At 52.1% G+C, this 20,927-nt stretch overlaps 1 protein-coding gene across 9 annotated transcripts in view; it reads right to left on the bottom strand.

Moving 5' to 3' along the window:
- Window positions 1-20,927, bottom strand: part of DLG3 (discs large MAGUK scaffold protein 3) — a 180,353-nt gene that overhangs the window by 51,126 nt on the left and 108,300 nt on the right. For all 9 annotated transcript variants that reach the window (XM_073358605.2, XM_073358606.2, XM_073358607.2 and 6 more), the window contains 6 exons: window positions 20,032-20,201; window positions 19,441-19,577; window positions 16,792-16,936; window positions 16,330-16,489; window positions 7,858-8,014; window positions 4,137-4,239 (listed from right to left, as the gene is read on the bottom strand). In XM_073358605.2, coding sequence (XP_073214706.1) covers window positions 4,137-4,239; window positions 7,858-8,014; window positions 16,330-16,489; window positions 16,792-16,936; window positions 19,441-19,577; window positions 20,032-20,201 — 872 coding nt within the window. The remainder of the gene's footprint in view (window positions 1-4,136; window positions 4,240-7,857; window positions 8,015-16,329; window positions 16,490-16,791; window positions 16,937-19,440; window positions 19,578-20,031; window positions 20,202-20,927) is intronic.

Raw genomic sequence — 20,927 nt, 5'->3', positions numbered from 1 at the left:
ACATTGCTGCTTGGCCTACAGCTTGCCTCTCAAGCCTAAGCAGTTGGATGGGTTTGGGAGGCCAAACTGAAACGTCCACACTATTCTCAGGCTCCAGCCCCAATATCCTGAGTCTGTCTACCCAGGCTGGGTGGCTTGCTCCCAGCTGCACCGTAGACATACTCAGAACGGCCTGCTGGGACTCTAGGATTTTAGATTGGCTGTAAATGAGAATAATTCAGAGTTTCTGCTCTGGCTCCAGTTTCAGCCCATGGCCCCTTGCTTCACCTGGCAGGGGCTGCTCCAATAGATTTTCTGAACACATGAAGTCCTGCTAATTTGCAGGGATCCTGGATTACCCAGGGCAGGATGAGGGCGCCCAGCTGTAGCAAGTTATTAAACACCAGTATTTCAGGCCAGTGAGCCATACTGACCTGGAGAGAAGACACTGCCAAGGGCTAATCTACTTGCTCTATTACACACCTGAATCTTACTCAAAGACACCTGACTACTTCCCCAGGAGTCCACTGTGTCAGATATAACAAGGGATGGTAAAGCAGATGAGTCTTTCCCATGTTCTACCTACATTCTTATCCCTTGCTTGTGGCCCTGGGGGCTGAGTGTGGGTGTCATTGAGGAATGGGATTTATTTAACCTGTCAGTAAAGCATGTCCAGATGCAGTTTCTATGAGAGATGTTTTCCAAAATAAAGTTTTGTTTTACATTGTATAATCTGTCACCCTGAGCAGCAGCCCCCCCAGCTAATCCAATCCTGGGTGTTCCTTTATGCAACTCTGCAGATGCACCTCACTCGTGGCCTCCAGCACTCCCTGCTACGCCAATCCTGGGAATCTCCTCCCCAGAACTCTGGTGAAGCATCCCAGTCCCCTGAATTGTGGGGCTTTCAGCCAGCTCTGCTCATGTGCCTTGGGTCTGACCTACAGTCCCCCAGCTAATCTAGTCTCAACCCAACCAAGTTTTGACCTGTGACCCCAATTCCCATTTGCCCCTGACATTTCTGGAAATGTATGTGCTTTCTTCTTGAACAATAGCTAAACATTAGTTGTTGTTCTCTTTGCATCTCCTCACCTGTTCTTAAATTTCAGAACAAGGGATAATGTAAAACGTACGAAGAGGAGCGCAGAGCTGTGGATTAGGATGGACAACCCATTCCGCTCCCTCCTGTACCAACAATAAGCAGAGCTCCTCCAAGGGCTCAGGGAAAGATGGTTTTCCCCTAGTTTTTTTATGCCATCTCTAAATACATAGACTCTTTGTCCCACGCACAGAAGGCTGCAGATCCCTGGATATGTACATGGGGACTGATATGCAGCAAGAACACATCCCCTTGTGGGCATGTCAGACCTGGTGTATTAGTCTTTTTCCCTGAAGGCTGGTCACGTTAATGACCCTGGCTGGCTGGCCTGGGATGGTTTGGAATTCAGACTATTCAGATCGCTGCAGTGTTTGCCCCTTCACCAGTAGGAGGCATGTGCACATTCCAGCAGCTGAGAACAGATGCACCTTTGCTCTTTTCCAAATGAGGAAATAACACTAGATCTGTCCCCACCTTTGTGAGGCAGGTGGGTGTGCAAATGGGAGCAGAATTGTTTTCAGCAGGATACCTCTTGAAAACAAGAATCCCTCTTTTCTCTAACGGCAGAAATCATAGAATCATAGAATATCAGTGTTGGAAGGGACCTCAGGAGGTCATGTAGTCCAACCCCCTGCTCAAAGCAGGACCAATCCCCAATTAAATCATCCCAGCCAGGGCTTTGTCAAGCCTGACCTTAAAAACTTCTAAGGAAGGAGATTCCACCACCTCCCTAGGTAACGCATTCCAGTGTTTCACCACCCTCCTAGTGAAAAAGTTTTTCCTAGTATTCCAACCTAAACCTCCCCCACTGCAACTTGAGACCATTACTCCTTGTCCTGTCCTCTTCTACCACTGAGAATAGTCTAGAACCATCCTCTCTGGAACCACCTCTCAGGTAGTTGAAAGCAGCTATCAAATCCCCCCTCATTCTTCTCTTCCGCAGACTAAACAATCGCAGTTCCCTCAGCCTCTCCTCATAAGTCATGTGTTCCAGACCCCTAATCATTTTTGTTGCCCTTTGCCCCTTTGGACTCTCTCCAATTTATCCACATCCTTCTTGTAGTGTGGGGCCCAAAACTGGACACAGTACTCCAGATGAGGCCTCACCAATGTCGAATAGAGGGGGATGATCACGTCCCTCGATCTGCTCGCTATGCCCCTACTTATACAGCCCAAAATGCCATTGGCCTTCTTGGCAACAAGGGCACACTGCTGACTCATATCCAGCTTCTCGTCCACTGTCACCCCTAGGTCCTTTTCCGCAGAACTGCTGCCTAGCCATTCGGTCCCTAGTCTGTAGCGGTGCATTGGTTTCTTCTGTCCTAAGTGCAGGACCCTGCACTTATCCTTATTGAACCTCATCAGATTTCTTTTGGCCCAATCCTCCAATTTGTCTAGGTCCCTCTGTATCCTATCCCTGCCCTCCAGCGTATCTACCACTCCTCCTAGTTTAGTATCATCCGCAAATTTGCTGAGAGTGCAATCCACACCATCCTCCAGATCATTTATGAAGATATTGAACAAAACCGGCCCCAGGACTGACCCCTGGGGCACTCCACTTGACACCGGCTGCCAACTAGACATGGAGCCATTGATCACTAATCTGTAACAGGTCCCCATTTAGTGGAGACTAGAGAGCTCCCAGAAAATCTGTGTCAGGTAACAGGAATATGAGTCAAGATGGCTGACTTACCAAGCATAAAAATGTAGCCTCAATCTTCTCTATAACGTCAAGCACCAGACCCACATTTTTTACCACCCAACTGAGCCAGTCTGCTGCTGCGGTCTCCTTCCCCACCCTTCTGGGATGACCTGCAAGGTGAGGCCTAAGCCCACGTGCCAACAGCTTCCTGTTGCGGGAGGTGAGAGCCTGTCCCTAGCAGCTTGTGGGGGTGAAATGTGACGAGGCCTGACTGTCCATTTGGATCAGGACCATTTTTTGGGATACTGACATTGTGGGAGCCTACATCACTGCTGCCCTTACTGCTGCAACATTTATTTGAGAAGACGACCAGACACCTTGGATGTTGCCCCCTTACCCAAGGGTTCCCCCTTTGGCTGGTCACCAACATTGGTCTAGCTGGTCACTGAAGGAATTTGGAAGTTCCCTGCATACTGTAGTCAGTCTGTAAACCTGCTACCAAGCTTAAGCTGAGGGAATCGGGAACGATACATGGAGGTGAGTGTCCTTATCTGGCTTGGGATCACGGGCATATCACTGTCCTTTCAGGATACCTTAAGTGACAACTTGGAGTGGATGGCACACCAAGAGGGGCAGGGATGGCGGGTGCAGGAATGGGGGGTGTGCCAAAGGGGGCGGGGGTGAGGGACATGCCAACAGGAGTGGGGGTGGCAGGCATGTCAAGAGGGGGGCAGGAGCTGGGAGTGCACCGAGAGAGGTGGGGGCGCCGACGGGGGCAGGAGCAATAAAAGCATCACTCTTGTCCACCAGGGGTGGACACTCTCCAGTTGTACTTGGGATGGAGACTCGTTCTCCACCTCTGACTAGAGGATGATAGGGGAGTGCAAACCCAAAGGACCGTGTGACCTCAGCTGAACCATAGCATCAGCCAGATGTGATGGCAAGAAAACCAGCATGTCAGGGGCATGGTGTGTCCTGGTCTCTGTGCATAGTCTAGGCCTGACCTCCAGAACATGGAGAAACAAACTTCACAGACTACTTTAGAGCCAGGAATGTCTGCAGAAGTCACCACTAGGCCTAGCTGCCAGTACTTCCAATTCCATATATGGACAAAAAAGAAGGGGCTGCTGGAATGTCAATGCAAGGGGGAACATATGCTTCCTGCTAGAGGTGGCCCAATGACACAACACTGAGCAGCATCCATCGAGTGGGGAGCAATTTCAGCTGAAGAGCCTTTAGATGTAGCACTCCAGCCCCATGTCTAATAGCCAGGGTGACATATCCACAGTGAAAAGTCAAAGACTAAGGATCACCTTGGAGGTGGGGCCCTTGATTTGATTGGCTGGGGCTAGTGTATAAGGGAGGGGACCCCGCAGCCGGGCCTTACAGTGCGTGTCAGCACTCTTGGCAATTTCCTACCTTCAGGTCTGTACTGAGCGATGATGGTCACTGTCTGCCCTGCCCGTTTCAGAGCTGCTGCCGCCTGCTCGTGAGTTGCATTCCGGAGATTTACACCATTTACCTGATCAAACACAAATGAGGGAATCCGATTAGTTATTGATAGGGTAGCTTAGAGCCACAATGCCTTGAACTGCCCTCAGCTCACCAGCTGAGACCCCCTTCTCAAGTCTGCTCTATACACTCTGCTCAGAAGCCCCTTTCCAAAAATAATCCCCTTAGCTAACGTCCCCTAAGATGCTAAGCTCTGCAACGCCACAAGAAACCCCCCATTTATATCTTGACCCCAGGCTTCAGTCCTAGCCGGTGACACACCTGCACGGCTTGCTCTCTCTCGCTGCAAGTTGCAGTTTGGCTACCACAGGTAGATTGCTGGTTGAGAATAGTGCAGAGAGAAGATGGCTTCGCTCACCCCCTATACAGCCAGGGGAAGGTACTGTGTCCACACACAGCAACCCTGAGCACACAGTGCTACTGCCTCTGTTTGCACCTTAGGACTCCTCACGCTCTGAGGCAGGGAGTCTTCCCGCGAATGCACCCATTTCCCCCTGGACTGCCTGCTGGTGAACTGAAGGAAACCTGTGAGGGAGCTGACAGCTCTGATGGTAAAGGTGACAGTTGTCAGGTTGACATGTCTCTGTCTGTGCCAGCAAGGTGTTCTGGACTGATTGAACCTGCAACGACTGAAACTCAGTTGGTGGTCACCTCTACAAAATCTGGGTTAACTTGCAGTGACTGCTACATGCCCAGCAACGGACTGAAATATTTGTGTGTGTGGATTCAAAATGCATTTCAGTCGTCTGAGAGGGAAGGACAATATCTACAAACTTAACAGTAACAAATTCACATGTATTAGAGAGAAAGGGGTTTTCCCATCACTAAGGCCTTATCTACAGGGAAAAGATTTCCTGGGTACACTGATCTCGTTATACAGTCCCCCTGTGTGGACACTTACTCCAATATAAGGGCTTGTCTACACTGGCACTTTACAGCGCTGCAACTTTCTCGCTCAGGGGTGTGAACTCAGCCCCCCCGAGCGCTGCAAGTTTCAGCGCTGTGAAGTGCCAGTGTAGACAGTGCACCAGCGCTGGGAGCTGCGCCCCTCCTGGAGGTGGTTTTCTTAGAGCTCTCCCAGCGCTGCGACCACACAAGCCCCATGAAAGCGCTGCCGCCAGTGAACACATGCCCTAAGGGTGGCTTTCTTAAACCCCTTCCCAAGCATCATAAGCTACGTGTAACACGTTTCTCTTATACCTGTATAATATGTCCCGATGGGGAGGGTGGGGTATACCAGTATAACTAGACCAGGCTGAATTCACACCTAAGCTCATACCGAAACACTGCCCTGTGTAGAGAAGGACTAGTACTCCAAACTACAGGCTGAGTAAGAGCAACAGCCGATAGAAACGATACACACCGATTTCAACAGCCAAACAGGAAACCATTACAAACAACACACACATTCTGAGCCCTCTCCAAAAAGGCTCTAGATACAATCACAGTCTCTCAGATCAAACTAGAGCAGGGGTGGCCAACCGGAGCCTGAGAAGGAGCCAGAATTTACCAATGTACATTGCCAAAGAGCCACAGTAATACGTCAGCAGCCCCGCATGAGCTCCCCGCTTCCAGCGCCTCCCACCCACCAGCAGCCCCACCGACCAGCACCCACACCTCCCGATCAGCTGTTTCGTGGCATGCAGGAGGCTCTGGGGGGGGGGGGGAGAGGGGGAGGAGCGAGGGCATGGCAGGCTCAGGGGAGGGGGCGGGAAAGGGTGGAGTGGGGGCAGGGCCCGTGGCAGAGCCAGGGGGTGAGCAGTGAGCACCCCCCGGCCCATTGGAAAGTTGGCGCCTGTAGCTCCAGCCCTGGAGTCAGTGCCTAGACAAGGAGCCGCGTATTAACTTCTGAAGAGCCGCATGTGGCTCCGGAGCCACAGATTGGCCACCCCGATCTAGAGTCCTTCTTCACCCAGATGATTGAGAGCCCCTGCCCTACCCCATGCGCTGTCCAGGAGGAGATACCAGGGCATTCCTCCCCAGACAGTGCCCTCCAACTAGCTTGCTCAGGGCCAAATGCTCAGCTGCATCTGGGGATCTTTTCAGCTCAAAGTCCAGCTCCCAACTGAACCCTATCTGTTACCCCACTAGAGTAAATGCCTCGGAATCTGGGATGCCTGGATTCCAGGTGACTGATGTCTTCCCTAGCAATACAGATCTCCAGCAGCCCTAGAGAACTCTTTAGAGCTAGGGCTAACGGAGGCAAGGGCTGTGCAAGGTTCCCTACTCACTGGTCTGCCAAGGTACCTCCGGCCAGTCCCGTCCTGGACTTCTAGCCACGCCTCCGCAGTCCCAACCTGCGATTTCAGCCCACACCAGTTACGCCAAGTACCGTTGTTTTATGATGTGAACAAAGGCATCTTGGAGATTTCATTCCAAACTCCCTTGAGACCCTCTCTGTGTTCGAACCAAGGTCTCTCGAAGCGTAGACGTGGTGCCATGGGCTAGCTGAGTACATACCTAAGTCCCCGGGGGCTTGGACTCCAGTTGCTGGCCCATGTCACTGCACCTGCACTCCTCTTGTTGCCTGCACTAGTTAGCTGGAAGCGAGCGTGGGTATGCCTCCCTGCTCTACAATCACACCTTCGCTTGTTGTGGAGACACACCCGGAGAGAATCATTCCCCTCCTAAGCATTGTCGCAATCTGCATTTCTGCCCCAGGGCTCAGCTGTAATTCCTAGCCTCTGCTTCTCCCTCCCTGGATTGGCAAAAGCTTGGACAGTGGTGCTAGGAACAACAGGGTCAGGCTGAGGAATCTGAACCTTGCTCTACAGTGGTCACTGCTGCTCAGTGTTGGGAGTCACATCTGTGGGTCAGTCCCTGTGAGGTAAGGGCATAAATTGGTGGGAATCTTCAAAACCCCAGGGAAAGGAGGAAAATCCGCCCCCCCCCCCAGATCTGCTTTGGCCTCATCTGCATGGAATCAATACACTCATCACAGTGGCAGGGGCCAAACTGAGAGATGGAATGGACCCTGACAGGCCAAGCTCAGAACCCCGCTAAAGAATCTCTCTGTTGTGTGGCTGAAAGGATGGTTTCTAGGCAGCATCCACACACAGAGCTACTGCCCCCGTCTGCACCTTGGGACTCCTCACTCTTTGAGGGAGGGAATCTGGGTTTTGTTGGCCAAACTGCTCAGTTTTCATACTACAAAGCTCCTCGTGCACACTCAGAGCTGAGGAATGAAAACACACGTGGAAGTGACCCTGCTGTGTCTGTGACTGGGAACTCCAGCAGGACTGCCTGCTGTGTCTGTGACTGGGAACTCCAGCAGGACTGTGTACATTGCTGTCCTGACTCAGCCGCTGGGGCTCTAATCGCGGGGCCTAGTATCCAGGCCTCGCTCTCCTAGCTTTGCCTGGGCAGCCTCATTTTGCTGTGGAAAGAGTCTGATGCATTTGTATCTGCACTGCTGAGAATGATAACTAGGAATGCAAAACACAAGGAGATCAAATGAACTGCTAGAGGCCAGGGGACAGGTGCTCTGTAAATGCCCGAGGTAGGGGAGACAGGCAGATTGAAGAGGCAGACTGCTAGACATCATGCAGCTATAACAGCGAGAGCAGTTCCTTGCACACAAGCCCTGCAGCTGGTCAAGGCCTCTCTCAACAGCAGTGACAGGACTCACTGATAAGATGCGGTCTCCTCTCCGCAGCTCCCCACTGAGGTCGGCGGGGCCGCCAGCCAAGATGAAGGAGACGAAGATCCCCTCTCCATCCTCTCCCCCGACGATGTTGAAGCCCAGTCCAGTGGAGCCTTTGTGCAGGATGATTTTCCGGGGCTCTCTATGTGAACAGACATCAGAGACATTTAGAGAAAGGAGGGCACAACTGCCAACAAAGTCAACTGCAGTGCCCTGGGATCTGGTGCTTGCAGCTGTGCAGAAAGAAGGAAAGCCACCGAACACAGCAGGGCGAGAGCTTCCTGACACACCTGGAATCTGGCAGGGATGAAGTCTCCCCGGCACCCAAGCTCAGCCTCTTGCAACTCATCAGTCAGAAATGAGGAGGCTGGCAAATCACAGAGCAGGTGCTGGGAGTTGCACCATCCAACAGGCTGGAGCCTAGGGCTCCCGTCAGTCACAGGATCTAGGCCAAGGGCTGGAAGCGTTTGGAGCTTAGCAGCTGGCTGAATAGGGCTCTGTACACAGAGGAAAGGAGCTGGGGAAGGGAAGGACTGACTCTGGGGACTACAATAGGGCTCCAGGAAAGCTGCAGCCCGGGCAACATGCCACCAGGCCAAAGCTATCGGGCAGTGAGCTGGGAGGCAGTTTTATGCCAGCCAGACTTTCACCCTGAGAATAACCAAAGAGCACTGACTGGCAAAACCCACTCTGTCAAAGGAATGGATTTTACAAAATCATTTGACAGCCTCCATCGCGATTCACTCTGGAATATCTTGAAGTGCTATTGAATACTAACACAAATAATTAACAGATTTCAGAGGGGTAGCTGTGTTAGTCTGTATCAGCAAAAACAATGAGGAGTCCTTGTGGCACCTTGGAGACTAACAAATTTATTTGGGCATAAGCTTTCGTGGGCTAAAACCCACTTCATCAGATGAAGTGGGTTATAGCCCACAAAAGCTTATGCCCAAATAAATTTGTTAGTCTCTCAGGTGCCACAAATAATTAACTTTATCAAGGCTTTATATCAAAGTGCAGGTCGCCCAGGTGAAATAAATGCAGATGTGAGTGAATGGTTTAACACAGACACTGGTGTCAAGCATGGATGTGTTCTGTCATCTCTCCTGTTTGGCATTGCCATTGATTTCCTTATGGACAAATCCAACACAGGTAACGCATGGTTCAGCAACAAGACACTAGAAGATCTAGATTTTGTTGATGACACAGTCCTTCTAAGTGATAGTTGAACTAACATATAAGCAAAGACTGAAAGACTGTCCAGCATCACAAAACAGGTGGGATTAATAGTTAATTATGAAAAAACAAATTGAACAAGAACCCCAGCAATTACCAACTGAAGTATTTCTTTGGAAGGCAAAGGAAGAAAGAAGTGAGTCAATTCACGTACCTTGGCATTAACATGCAAGCTAATGGGAATGTCCAGAAAGCAATAATGTCACAAATTGGCAAGGCAGCAGCTGCATTTATCACAAGGGTTCTCAAACTTTTTTTGTCGGGACCCCCTCTGAAAACATTTTAGGCTCCGACAACCACCTCCCTCCATACCATGCCACCATTACTTCTTTGCTGCTGCTGGCAACAGTGCTGCCTTCAGAGTTGGTCGCCTGGCCAATAGCTGCCACTCTCCGGCTGCCCAGCTCTGAAGGCAGCACAGAAGTAAGGGTGGCAATACTGTGACCCCCCTACAAAAGGCTTGTGACCCCCTTTTGGGTCAAGACTCCAGTTTGAGAAATGCTGATTTACTAGCTTAAACAAGATTTGGTCATTGAAAATCTAATTTATAGACCAAACTACAAATCTTGAACCCAAATGTTATTTCTCTCATAACATATGGATGTGAAAGCTGGAAATCCACCAAAGGTACAGGGAGACAGACATTTAAGTGCCTTAGAAGCAAATGGCTGAGGAAAATACTAAGCATTAAGTGGAACAAATTTATACCAAAATGCTGAGATTCGTCAGAGAGTTTAACACTTTGTCTCTAAAGTTACCCAGGAAGATGATGGAAATACCCAGGACATGTATTAATAATGAAGCCAGAGCGTCTGCTGTGGAGGAACATGTTAAAGTGGCAGCAATCGAGGGGAAGGGATGGGGGTCCCACGGCACTATGCTAGTAAATGTCCAATAGAGAACAACCCTGCCCTGGCCCCTAGGAGATGGACTGGATGGGACCTCTGGACCTGACTCCATAGGCTGCCCCCTCCTGCCCTGAAAGCTGCCATCTCTGTGGCTTACGGGCACCAGCCCTTAAACCACTGTGGCATTTCTGCAGAGACAGGATGCTGCAGGGAAGGGGGCCAGGCTGGCTCCCATGAGCTCTCAGCTGTCTTGTTCTCTGTGACCCTAGGAACTCTCAGACAGCAGGGAGAGCAGTTTGTCTGGCTGCGGCACCTAAACCACTGTGTCCAACCTGGAGCATTCAGTCTTCTGCTTACAGAATCTGGAGTCTGTAAGTCCCAGTGCCCTGCAGTCTTGCTGACAGACAGACCCCTCCGCCCCACTGCAGGGAGGGGTTGTTTGAAGGCTCATGTTCCCCCAGTACCAACCCCTAATTCCAGTTCTGTGTCTGGGTTACATCCAGCTGATGTTAACACATGCTCCTGTCTGCCTTCCAATACAAGCATTGTTAACTCCTAGGTTATACCAAGGCTTGGCACAAGCAGAAATGCCAGGCATTGAACAGCTAGGACTTTTCGGTCTGTTCCAGTATCACCCCAGCCAAGCACTGCACCCCGGACCCAGAAACCTCTCCCAGACGCTCCTCACTGTCTGGACAATGGTCCCACTCCCCTTCCCTACATCAGCTCAGACTAAGTGGTATTACAAAACAGTACCTTTGGTCCCATTTCTTCCTATGGCCTGGCTGCTGCCGGGAGGGAGAGAGAGATGGGGGTCCCCCATAGGACATGGATGATGAGACGTTAACAGTGAACATTGCTGTGCTGCGCGCTCTGCCTGCGGTTTCCCTGCCTGGTTCTTGCTCCCCAACTGGGACGCGTGCGAGGAACAGGAATGTTCTGAATGCTCTCAGCTGTCAACCCCCTGCTCTGTTTATCTCTGCCTTCTCTCTCCTGGGGCTGCTGCAGGACACGAGTCTTCTTCACCCGCACTCAGCTATTGAAAGGACACAGACTTCAGCACTTACTTCACTCTGCTTAGACCTTATAGACTTAACCCATTCTTGCCCTCGCAGGCAAAGCCAGTATCATCCAAGCCAAGGTGCGGAACAAAGGATAAGCTGTCAAGTTTACTTTGTATACTTGGAATATTCTCCAATAACAGACCCTGGCTCGTGTTAACCTCTCCCACCAGCACTGACACTAGGCCCCTCAGTAGCACCTTCCCCTAGAATACAGAAGTGCAATGGCATCAAAATGCTAATCAAACTCCATAGTGTTTCCTGGGTGTGATTCTTCAAAAATGCAGATGCAGTTGGGGCCAAATCAGCATGCAGTAACAGAGTGCAAGGGGGCAGATACACTGCTCACTGATACAGGCAAAAACACCTGATTCATGTCAACTAACAGCCTCTGACTGTTCACCTAGAGCACTGCTCACACAGTCAGCTGACGGGGCACTCTGATACTGATGGGAGGACTGGCTGCTGCCCATCCAGGCAGATCAGGAGAATAGACAACACAATTCTATCTGCTGCCCTACCACATAGCTGTGTGCACAAGAGGCTCAGTGTGCAGGGAGCCCCCACACCTCATCATCAATACAATAACCCTGCATTAGAAGAAAGCATCAGATTAAATGATTGTATTCAGACCCTACTACTCTCTGAACATCTGACAAAAGAGAACATTACCCTCATGTGGTTCTGCAGAAGAGCGGGGAACAGGGGACAGCTCTTCACACAGCCATGGCCTCTTCTACATGGAGTGACTCACCCACATGAGGCTGGAATGAGACAGCACCAAAATCATGGCCCCTTTTATTCAAATCAGGATTGGCCCCAAATATTGGGGTGGGGGGTGGGTGGTGACCAGTACCCTGCCTTGTGCTAGCCCTGCATGGCTGGACTCGTGTCCTTTGTGTTCAGCATCGCTCTCTGGACTGTCTAGATCAGGCTAGGACTCAAGGAAAGGAACCAGGTTTTAATTTGGTTTAGCACAGGTCCACCCAAAAAGGTTTCTAATGTGGTCTGGGCAGCCTGTGGTTAGCCACACCTCAGACTAGACAGGACTCAACTAGATGAGGCTAGCAGTGTTCTGACATGGTGTGGCCCCATCCCCACTGACTGGCCAGATCAGGGCAGCACCTTTAACCCTGCTTCCCTAGCTGTGTTTGAACCACTCTGTGGATGCAGGTCTGGGTGCATTTCCTCTCAGTTGCTCCCTTTCCCTCTTGGCTTTGGAAGCCACATCTGAAGTGTCTGCCTGGAGTAATGGATGGCAGCTGCCTAATGTAAACGCTTTGTCCCCGCAAAGGCACGGACACAGAATGATCTCAGCCAAATCCTATGGAAATGTCACGTGGCTGGCAGCACAGGGGCCTGGAGGGGTTAGTTTGTAAATAGGCGAATGACTTGGCCAAGAGCTCCAGGAGCAAATCCCCACCCCAAAAGGGGACATCACTCACTCATAGCTGTGGTGCATGGTAAAGCAGGCTGCAGGTGGCGTGATCTCACTTCAGCATACCTCCATGGCAGACAGGAGCTCACTGCCAGCCCCTGACACGCAGATTTCCCTTGCAGAGTGTGCTGAAGTCCTCCCCCTATGGCAGCTAGAAGCAGGCAGACAACTCTCCTGTTTCATCCCGATTTTGAATGAAAGAAAACAACGGCCCAGCCCCAGAGCAGCTGTGTGGTTCCTGGGCCCCTTCCTCCAGTCACACTCAGACCCGTGCTGAGTGCCTCTCCTCAGGCATGACAAACAGCCAGTTCTGCCCTGGGATCCACAGTCACGTTCCAGGGCAGAAGGAGGTGGCTATGCAGCCCACACAGACTCCTCACTCTCCCCAGTTGGTGTCCCACTCTAGGCAGCCCTTTCCTCTCCAGGATCGAATGCACTAGAAGAGCTATTCTCCATACTGGCGCACAGGGTGAGTCCCCTGCACCATAATAACCTGCAATTCACACGCACCATGCCTTAAGGGTGTCAGGACACAGTACTGCCTGGAGGCGCCATTGTTCCTCACAACAGACCATGGTCTTTCACAGCTGGAGTTTCCCCATGTGTCTCCTGTATTACAATGCAAGGAAGACCTTGGCTCGGACCCTCAAGCCAGACTTTAGCATTTTTGCAACAACAGCTACAAGAGAGGTTACCCGGTGATCTGAGGCAGGTTTGCTAAGGAGTTTGTGCTATGGCTTCTGCTGTTGTTGAAGGAAGCTGCAATGTCACTACAGTCTGATCTTGTTTCTTGTTCACCAACATCAGCAGGGAAACCCATCTAGGGTTATATCAGAGACCTGCTCTGCTTCCTTGGACCTTGGAAAGGCCTCTCTATACTCCTCCTTTGTGGTCCCCAGCGCTCTCACATCTACACACAGCTTGACCTCCTGGAATCACAACGGCCACTGCTACAGCAGGACAGCACTGATGGCCTGGAGCTTTGAGCCACGACTGAGCCCAACAGAGAGTTCTGTCCCCAGTGAAAAGCCCTTGGCTCTCTGGCTTTGCAAAGAGAACAGAAAGAGCACAGCGCTGGGTCTGAAAGCTGTGCCTATACAAAGGGGATCTCCTGGGCTTCGTACAGCTCTCCTTCTGTTGTCTCCAATGCGAAACAGAAGGAAAACACAAGAACATTCTGCATCAGCCCAGTGGTCCAATCAGTCCTGTATCCTGTCTCCACCAGTGACCAGCTCCAGACAATTCGGAGAAAGACAGAACAAGATCTCATCAAAGGGTGCACTACAAGAACCTGGGAAGAACAGGATAAAGCCCCAAAGAACTAAGCCTCTTATTCTACCCAACTGATCTCAGTGATGATTCACACCCTTCTCTTCTCTTACACTCAGTTGGAAGTCGGATGCAATTCGTGAGTAGGACATTGCAGCATTAACGCCCCGACCCTCATTTCAAACAAAGTGCAGTGGGCTCGTTAATGCTACCGAAAGGCCAGGACTTGGATGCTATGCCGCACCCCACCCACCAAAACCCCCAACTGCCTTCGGCAGTAGAGCACCCGCCAGCAGCATGGTGGGCACTGAGGTCTGCACTAACTGTAGGAGCAATGGCTCTTCCTGAATCAACCCTCCTCCTGCAGCGCAGCCCCAAGCAGGGAAAGGGGCTCAGTGCTGATTCAGCGGAACGGCTGGCTACCAGAGACCCCAGCTGCCCTCTGGGCTAGAGGTGACTGCTGGTCACGCAGCAGTAAAATGCACGTGGAGACTGCTCCGGCTCCTGCACAGGGCACGGAGTGCGTCAGGGTGTTTTGCTGCACGTGGTACAGGAGGATGAGGGAAACAGAGGAAACAAACAGAAAGGCATGAGGTCCTTTCCACTACTTGAGTTGCTGTTTGGTCTGTACCCAGATAGAACTTCTCCAGCAAGTGATCCCCCACCCCGGTCCCCTGGCCTAACGAGTGCATAGATTTCCATTACGGCTATCTTCCCTTCCGGCCCGAGTGAAGCTGGCCTAGCCGAGAACGGCAGAGCCCACCACACAACAAATCAGAGACTGGAGAATACAGCAGCAGCCAGCGCTGGCCTGTCATCCTGTTAGACACGGCTCCCCCCAGCCACCCTGGCCTCTCTGCCTTGATGGCTCCTGGGCAGCAGCATCCTCTAGCGGCCAGTCACTGGCACTGCATCACAAACAACAGCCCAGTCACTGCTTCTTCATGCCCAGTCCATGCTTAAGGGTCTAGAGGGGAGAGGATGGAGGGGAGGGGCTGCTTTAACCCTGACTGTCCACATGAATGTGCGTCTGACACAGAAAGGCCCAACAGTAATGGGCTGAATGTGCATGATACACTACACGCCTCCAGTCACAGCCCCCAGGGTTACGGCTGCCAGGGGCAGGGGAGCTAGGGCGGCAGGATACGGCAGACCTTGGTTACGGGGACAGAAGTGCACATTCAGGGCAATGTGGAGGGACTTAACTACTTGACTGCACTTGAACTCCACACTGCCCTGGACACACAGGAGCTCCTGTTCAGGGAGAGAAAATAAAGCAGGGACAGAACCCAGCCCCCTCGACCCGAGTGACAGGGCCCAGCGACAGCACAGGGCCGCAAAGGGGGTCCCAGGCTGTCACCCCAACCCCCACCCTGAGCCGGCCCCAACCCTGCCGTCACCCCAACCCCCACCCTGAGCCGGCCCCAACCCTGCCGTCACCCCAACCCCCACCCTGAGCCGGTCCCAACCCTGCCGTCACCCCAACCCCCACCCTGAGCCGGTCCCAACCCTGCCGTCACCCCAACCCTAAAGCCAATTGTAGCCCTGCTGTTACCAAACGCTAAAAGTCAGCTCTAACTGTGAACCAACCCCAGCTGTCTGCTAAAGACGGAAAGTAGCAAATCACACTACCAGTGACTAAAGCCCTTTGTCTTTCTCTGCCCCAAAGAGCTTTGTGTCCTACTTCACACTCACCCAAGACCTATTTCTGCTCCCTGCTCCACCGAGAGAGAGGCAAGATCTGGCACCACTTAGGAACCAAATTGAATTGCTCTGTATACGATGGTAATGATGAGCGAGGAACCTCAGAGTGACATGCAGGAAGCGGGAGAACTCAGAGCATTGGCAGAATCCCTGCTGCATGAACAGTTTGAAATGAACAGATGGAAGAGGAGCCAGGACTCTCAAAGCAGAAACGCATGCATGGCCCAGGATGAAGAGATGTACTTGGGCTGCCAACGTTTTTTCACTGCTATCATCCTGAAGGACCTCAGCATCATCTCCAGAGGTTTTGGTGCATTGGTGGGGAGCATCCCTGGGCTCTGAGCAGGGGGAACGGCCTGAATTGCCTGTGTGGGATTCCACCATAAATGTGATTTGCCTTAACTGGATTTTTAATGAGCAAAGGAAATGAAAACCAAAGAATCTCAAAAGTAAGAGCACTTAAGTCTCAAAAGAGTTCAAAGAGGAGCAGAGGGGGCAAAGGGGCATGGGAGGGACATGGGGAATGGGGTCAGAGCCACTGAAATGATCTCTCTAGCTTGGTGCTTATCCCCATGGTATCTATGCATCAAAATCAAGAGGGAGACTCAGGATTTCCACAGGCCTGAGGGAGCAGAATCTGTCCCAGGGACTTTTAAAGAACACTAAACTCCCTAACAAATAGGGGTTTTGTGCTGGCACCTGCTGCAAGGAAGCTCAGCACCTGTGGCCCTAGGACTGGGGACGGATTCACTAGGTCAATAAATATTGCCACTCCACCTACAGATCCTTTGAAAAAGAAGGGGCGGGGGGGAGAGAGAGAGAGAGAGAAGGGATTTGAGAGGGAGGGGGATCTCCCAGAGCTTTTTCTCTGAGCTGTCTCTACCCTCAGGCCCTTGCTCACCTGGTGAAGTCCTCCTCCCCAATCATATGTCGAGGGATGGGCGAGTACCTAGATGGGGTCGCCTGTGGCGGGGCTGGGTAGGGGGGTTTGTTCTCAACACTGCCGAGGTAACCCAGACTGGTGTTATGGCTTATGTGGTTATCAGCCAAGGCTGAGAAGGCTGCAGAGAAGGAAAAGACAAAATCAGGAGCAGAAGTCCTGGGCCCGGCTGCTCTGGTCTACAACTAGGGAGCACGAGCCCTGTGTTCCCATTGCTAGCACGCATTTCCCTCCAGTGCCCCGCACCCTGTGGGGCTCCCCACCTCCCAAGACCCTCCCATCCCCTTTCACGCTCTCACATGCCCCTCTCCCTTTGGCCCTGCTGTTCACCCCCCACGTCCTTCCCCAAGGGTTCTTGTGGCACTGCGGCACAGCTGTGCTCTCCTGGGAGCCGGGCTGAGGCTGGCAGGCTGGCGTACGTACTGCTGGCATAGTCGGGGGGCGCGTACATGTCGTTGAGGTGGACGTTGCCAGGCTTGGCCACTTTCAGGTACACCATGTCGGAGGTGTTCTTCAGAGAGGCCACCGCCTCCTCGTGCCGCACGTCCTGCAGGTTCGTGTTATTCACCTGCGAGAGAGGGGCCAGGGGCAGTGAGGGAGACAGAGGAAACAAACAGAAAGGCATGGAGGACCTTTCCACTACTTGAGTTGCTGTTTGGTCTCTACCCAGATAGAACTTCTCCAGCAAATGATCCCCCACCCCGGTCTCCCTGGCCTAACGAGTGCATAGCTTTCCATTACTGCTGTCTTCCCTGGGATTCCAGGGATTGGTCCTGCTTTGAGCAGGGGGTTGGACTAGATGACCTCCTGAGGTCCCTTCTAACCCTGATATTCTATGATTCTATGAGAGGCAGAGGAGGGGTCAGGGAGGAGATAAAGGACTGGGTTCAAACGATCCCGGTTTTGTTTCATTGCTACATCCCGGTGAAGTGGGATGGGACGTGTCTCCAAGTGGCGTTTCAATAGCATGTGCTGGGTTGCATCTCAGCTGCAGAAACAGCTAGAGACTGATTCCCAGACCGCATGCAACAAGTGCAGCCATTCACCAGCCCTTTCAAACACGGCTGTTGGCAGCATTGTTGCAGCCGCGTTGGTCCCAGGTATCTCTTGTGGGACTAACTTCTTTTGGAGGGACAGCTTCGAGCTTCACAGAGCTTCACAGAGCTCTTCCTCAGGTCTGGAGAAGGCAACCAGCATGTCCAAGTTAAACATAAGACATGCTGTAGGAGACCACTTAAAGTGAAGTGGGCTATTAAGGGTTAGCGGGCAGAAGGGTGTGTTAAAATGGTTGTAATGAGCCATAAAACCAGTGTCTCTGTTAAGACCATGGTTTTTAGTGTCCAGCCGAGTTCTGAATGGAAGTTACCAACCTCGTCTCTAGAAAGCATTGTGCAGGCTTCCTATGAGGACCAGGACTGGGAGATCAGATACTGAGTGATCCCTTTGAGAAAAGTGTTCACCCATGGGTGACAGGGTGTTTTTGTCTTAAGACTGCCTAAACCTTTCTTTGGGGTATCATCAAATGATTACAACTCAGACTTGATGGGGACCGCATCCTTAAAAAAATATTTCCTGAATCCCCTTTTCTAGCCTTCAAACAACCCCCAGCCTCGCCTGGCTCATCATCAGAAGCAAGCTCCACACAGACCAGGAGACGCCAACTCAAAGCAAGCTCCAGACCCTGCCAGAACAACAGATGCAAAACCTGCAGACACAGCTCTGCTGATACAATGATCAACACCCCCACAACACACCTTTCAGGATCCATGGGTCTACACAAGCTTATCGCAACGTGTGGTGTACCTCATCCAATGCACTCAATACCCCAATGACACCAATGTGGGTGAAACCCGACAATCACTATGCTCTCGAATGAACTCATAAAGAAAAATAAGACAAAAACAGCCGGTCACCCATGGGTGAACACTTTTCTCAAAAGGATCACTCGGTATCCGACTTCCCAGTCCTGGTCCTCACAGGAAACCTGCACAATGCCTTCTAGAGATGAGGCCGGGAACTTCCATTCAGAACTCGGCTGGACACTAAAAACCATGGTCTTAACAGAGACACTGGTTTTATGGCTCATTACAACCATTTTAACACACCCTTCTGCCCACTAACCGTAACTGCCCACTTCACTTGCAGTGGTCTCCTACAGCATGCGTGAACCGCTTATGCTTAACAATCTGTCCCACCTTGTGTTTAGCTTGGACATACTGGTTGCCTTCTCCAGACCCGAGGAAGAGTCTGTGAAGCTTGACAGCTTGTCCCTTCCTCTAATGGAAGTCGGGCTACTTACCTTGTCCCTCTTTTACATACGGGGTATTTGTTTATCTTCATGACACAGAAACTCCTCCTTACAGTGCCAGTTATACCCTCTCCAGGTCTGCATGTCACTCATTTCACTGCACCACGCAGCCACTATCCCAAAATATAGGAACATGATCATCCTTTGTTTATTCAGTGTCCAAAGTGCGGTCCCTTCCCAGCCATGGGGAGCTGTGGGAATCCCTGACTTCAGTGCAGATCAAATCTCAGGCATGTCATTAATGTCATATTTGGGAATTCACTCAGGGCCCCCGGCCCCAGCCCTGCTGGGACATTCACCTTGTCAGCAAACAGTGATAGTAACAACCGGGAACAATCCTACATCCAGCAGGCCACATTCACCAGTTCACTCAGGCTGCTTTGTGTCACCCTGGTGATGCAAAGCAGCCACTACCCACTGGTCTGTTCTGGGACAAGCTCTCCCCTGTCCCTTCTCCATTGCCCTGATAGGAATCCAGCTGGTGGGACTTTGTCATTATGGCAATCTAATGATCAGGGAGTGCAAACTAGCAACTCCTGCTCATTGCCCACTGGGGCGCACTGATATAACCCTGGGTGCCCAGGCCTTGGGAAGGAGAGCTAGTGGGTAGAAAGGGCACTGGAGCAATGGAAAGCCTAGGCTGTATATGGAGCAAGAGCCAGTGCTGGGCAGAGAGAGCTTTAGAGCAGATACCTCACAGAGACCTGGCATCCCCACCTCCCTCTGTCGCTCTCTAGAGCCCAGAGGAAGGTGCGTGCGCTCACCGCCAGCAGCCGGTCCCCGATCTGCAGCCGGCCATCCTTCTGGGCAGCCCCTCCCTCAATGATCTTGGTGATGTAGATGCTGTTGTCTCCTGGGATGTGCTGGTTTCCGATTCCACCTGCGATGCTGAAGCCTAGTCCTGAGGGGAACACAAGAGGCAATGAGAGGAGACTGAAGAGCCACTAGATGGTGAGTGGAACACACCTGCCTGGGGACGCAGGGAATTTAGAACGCCAATGGGTCGCTCACCTTGCTCCTCCGCCCACGCTCTCATGCAGCTCCTCCTGTTGGTGGCCTGTTACTTGGGCTTCGCTAAGCACATGGAGCAGATGGAGAGGATGGTGGCCTCTGGTCCCTGAGCAATCAGGGACATATGGAGAGGCCAGTACGCTCTGACTACCAACTGTTGCTATAACCACACATCTGTTCAACTGGCGCAGGGAACCCTGTGCTGCCCAGATCCTGACCCATGATTTCCCAGGCCCCACACAGCTTGCTGCTCCCCTCAGTCCCGACCCACCGCCCCCCCAGGCCATTTATGTCCCAGTCACAGGGGCTGGGTTAGGCTACCGCAGTCATTTAAGAGATTTCACCTTTGGGTCCTTTCATCAGGTTAACTTCCATTATAGTCTCAGGTGGGGGCTGCCTCCGACGCACCACAAGTCGAACCACCGGGCCTGCTTCCTTCAGTGCCTCCACTGCCTTGCTGTGCACCACCTCAGAGACATCCACCTCGTTCACCCGCAGGACGCAGTCGTTCACCCTGCAAGCAGCAGACGCATCATTGGCTGGCCCCCTGGCTGCTCTCATTACGGTGTTTAGACAGCTCTTGCCTCAAGTCTCTGGAGAATCTCCTGGGAGTTCCCCTGAATTCACGGTCCTTCAGTCTCCTCTGACCCCGCCACACCTTGGCCTAGGCCACAAATCTCCATCCAGACCCCCGTGAACTTCACTGAGAACACAGTTCTCTCTCCTTCCATCCAACTGAGCCCCAGAGATGCTGAATCAGGACACTGAGCTTGTGGACAGGACTACAGTAAGGACATTCTCATGCCAGGCCCAGCCGCTTAACAGGAGTGGGTGGAGAGGGGCCTGTGATGGGGTGTTCACCCCACACTTGCTCCAAAGGGGTTAATGGAAGACAGGTGGGCCAATTAACCTATCAGGCTGAGAAGAAAGCCCTAATTAGGGGAAGCTCACCTGTGCGGGAGCAGGTACGGCTTCTAGAAAGCGAGGGAGTTGACAGCAGAGGGGCTGCAGGGAAGCAGTTTGCAGTCACTCCCTGGGGGGAGGGAGTTAGGGCTGGCACACCTGGTGTGGGGAGCCAGAAGGGGCAGGAAAGTCTCAGCGAAAAGGCAGCAAGGCTCAGGATGGTGCAGACCTTGGCTGCTGATCGGATGGTCCCTGAGCTGGAATCCGGGGAGAGGGCAGGCGCGGGTTCCACTGGGGAACTGGCACCATGGGGCAGTGAATGGGAAGACTGCCTAAA

Source organism: Lepidochelys kempii, chromosome 9 (assembly GCF_965140285.1).
Source record: "Lepidochelys kempii isolate rLepKem1 chromosome 9, rLepKem1.hap1, whole genome shotgun sequence".
Taxonomy (NCBI): domain Eukaryota; kingdom Metazoa; phylum Chordata; order Testudines; family Cheloniidae; genus Lepidochelys; species Lepidochelys kempii.
This window is presented reverse-complemented; position numbering and strand designations above follow the sequence as displayed.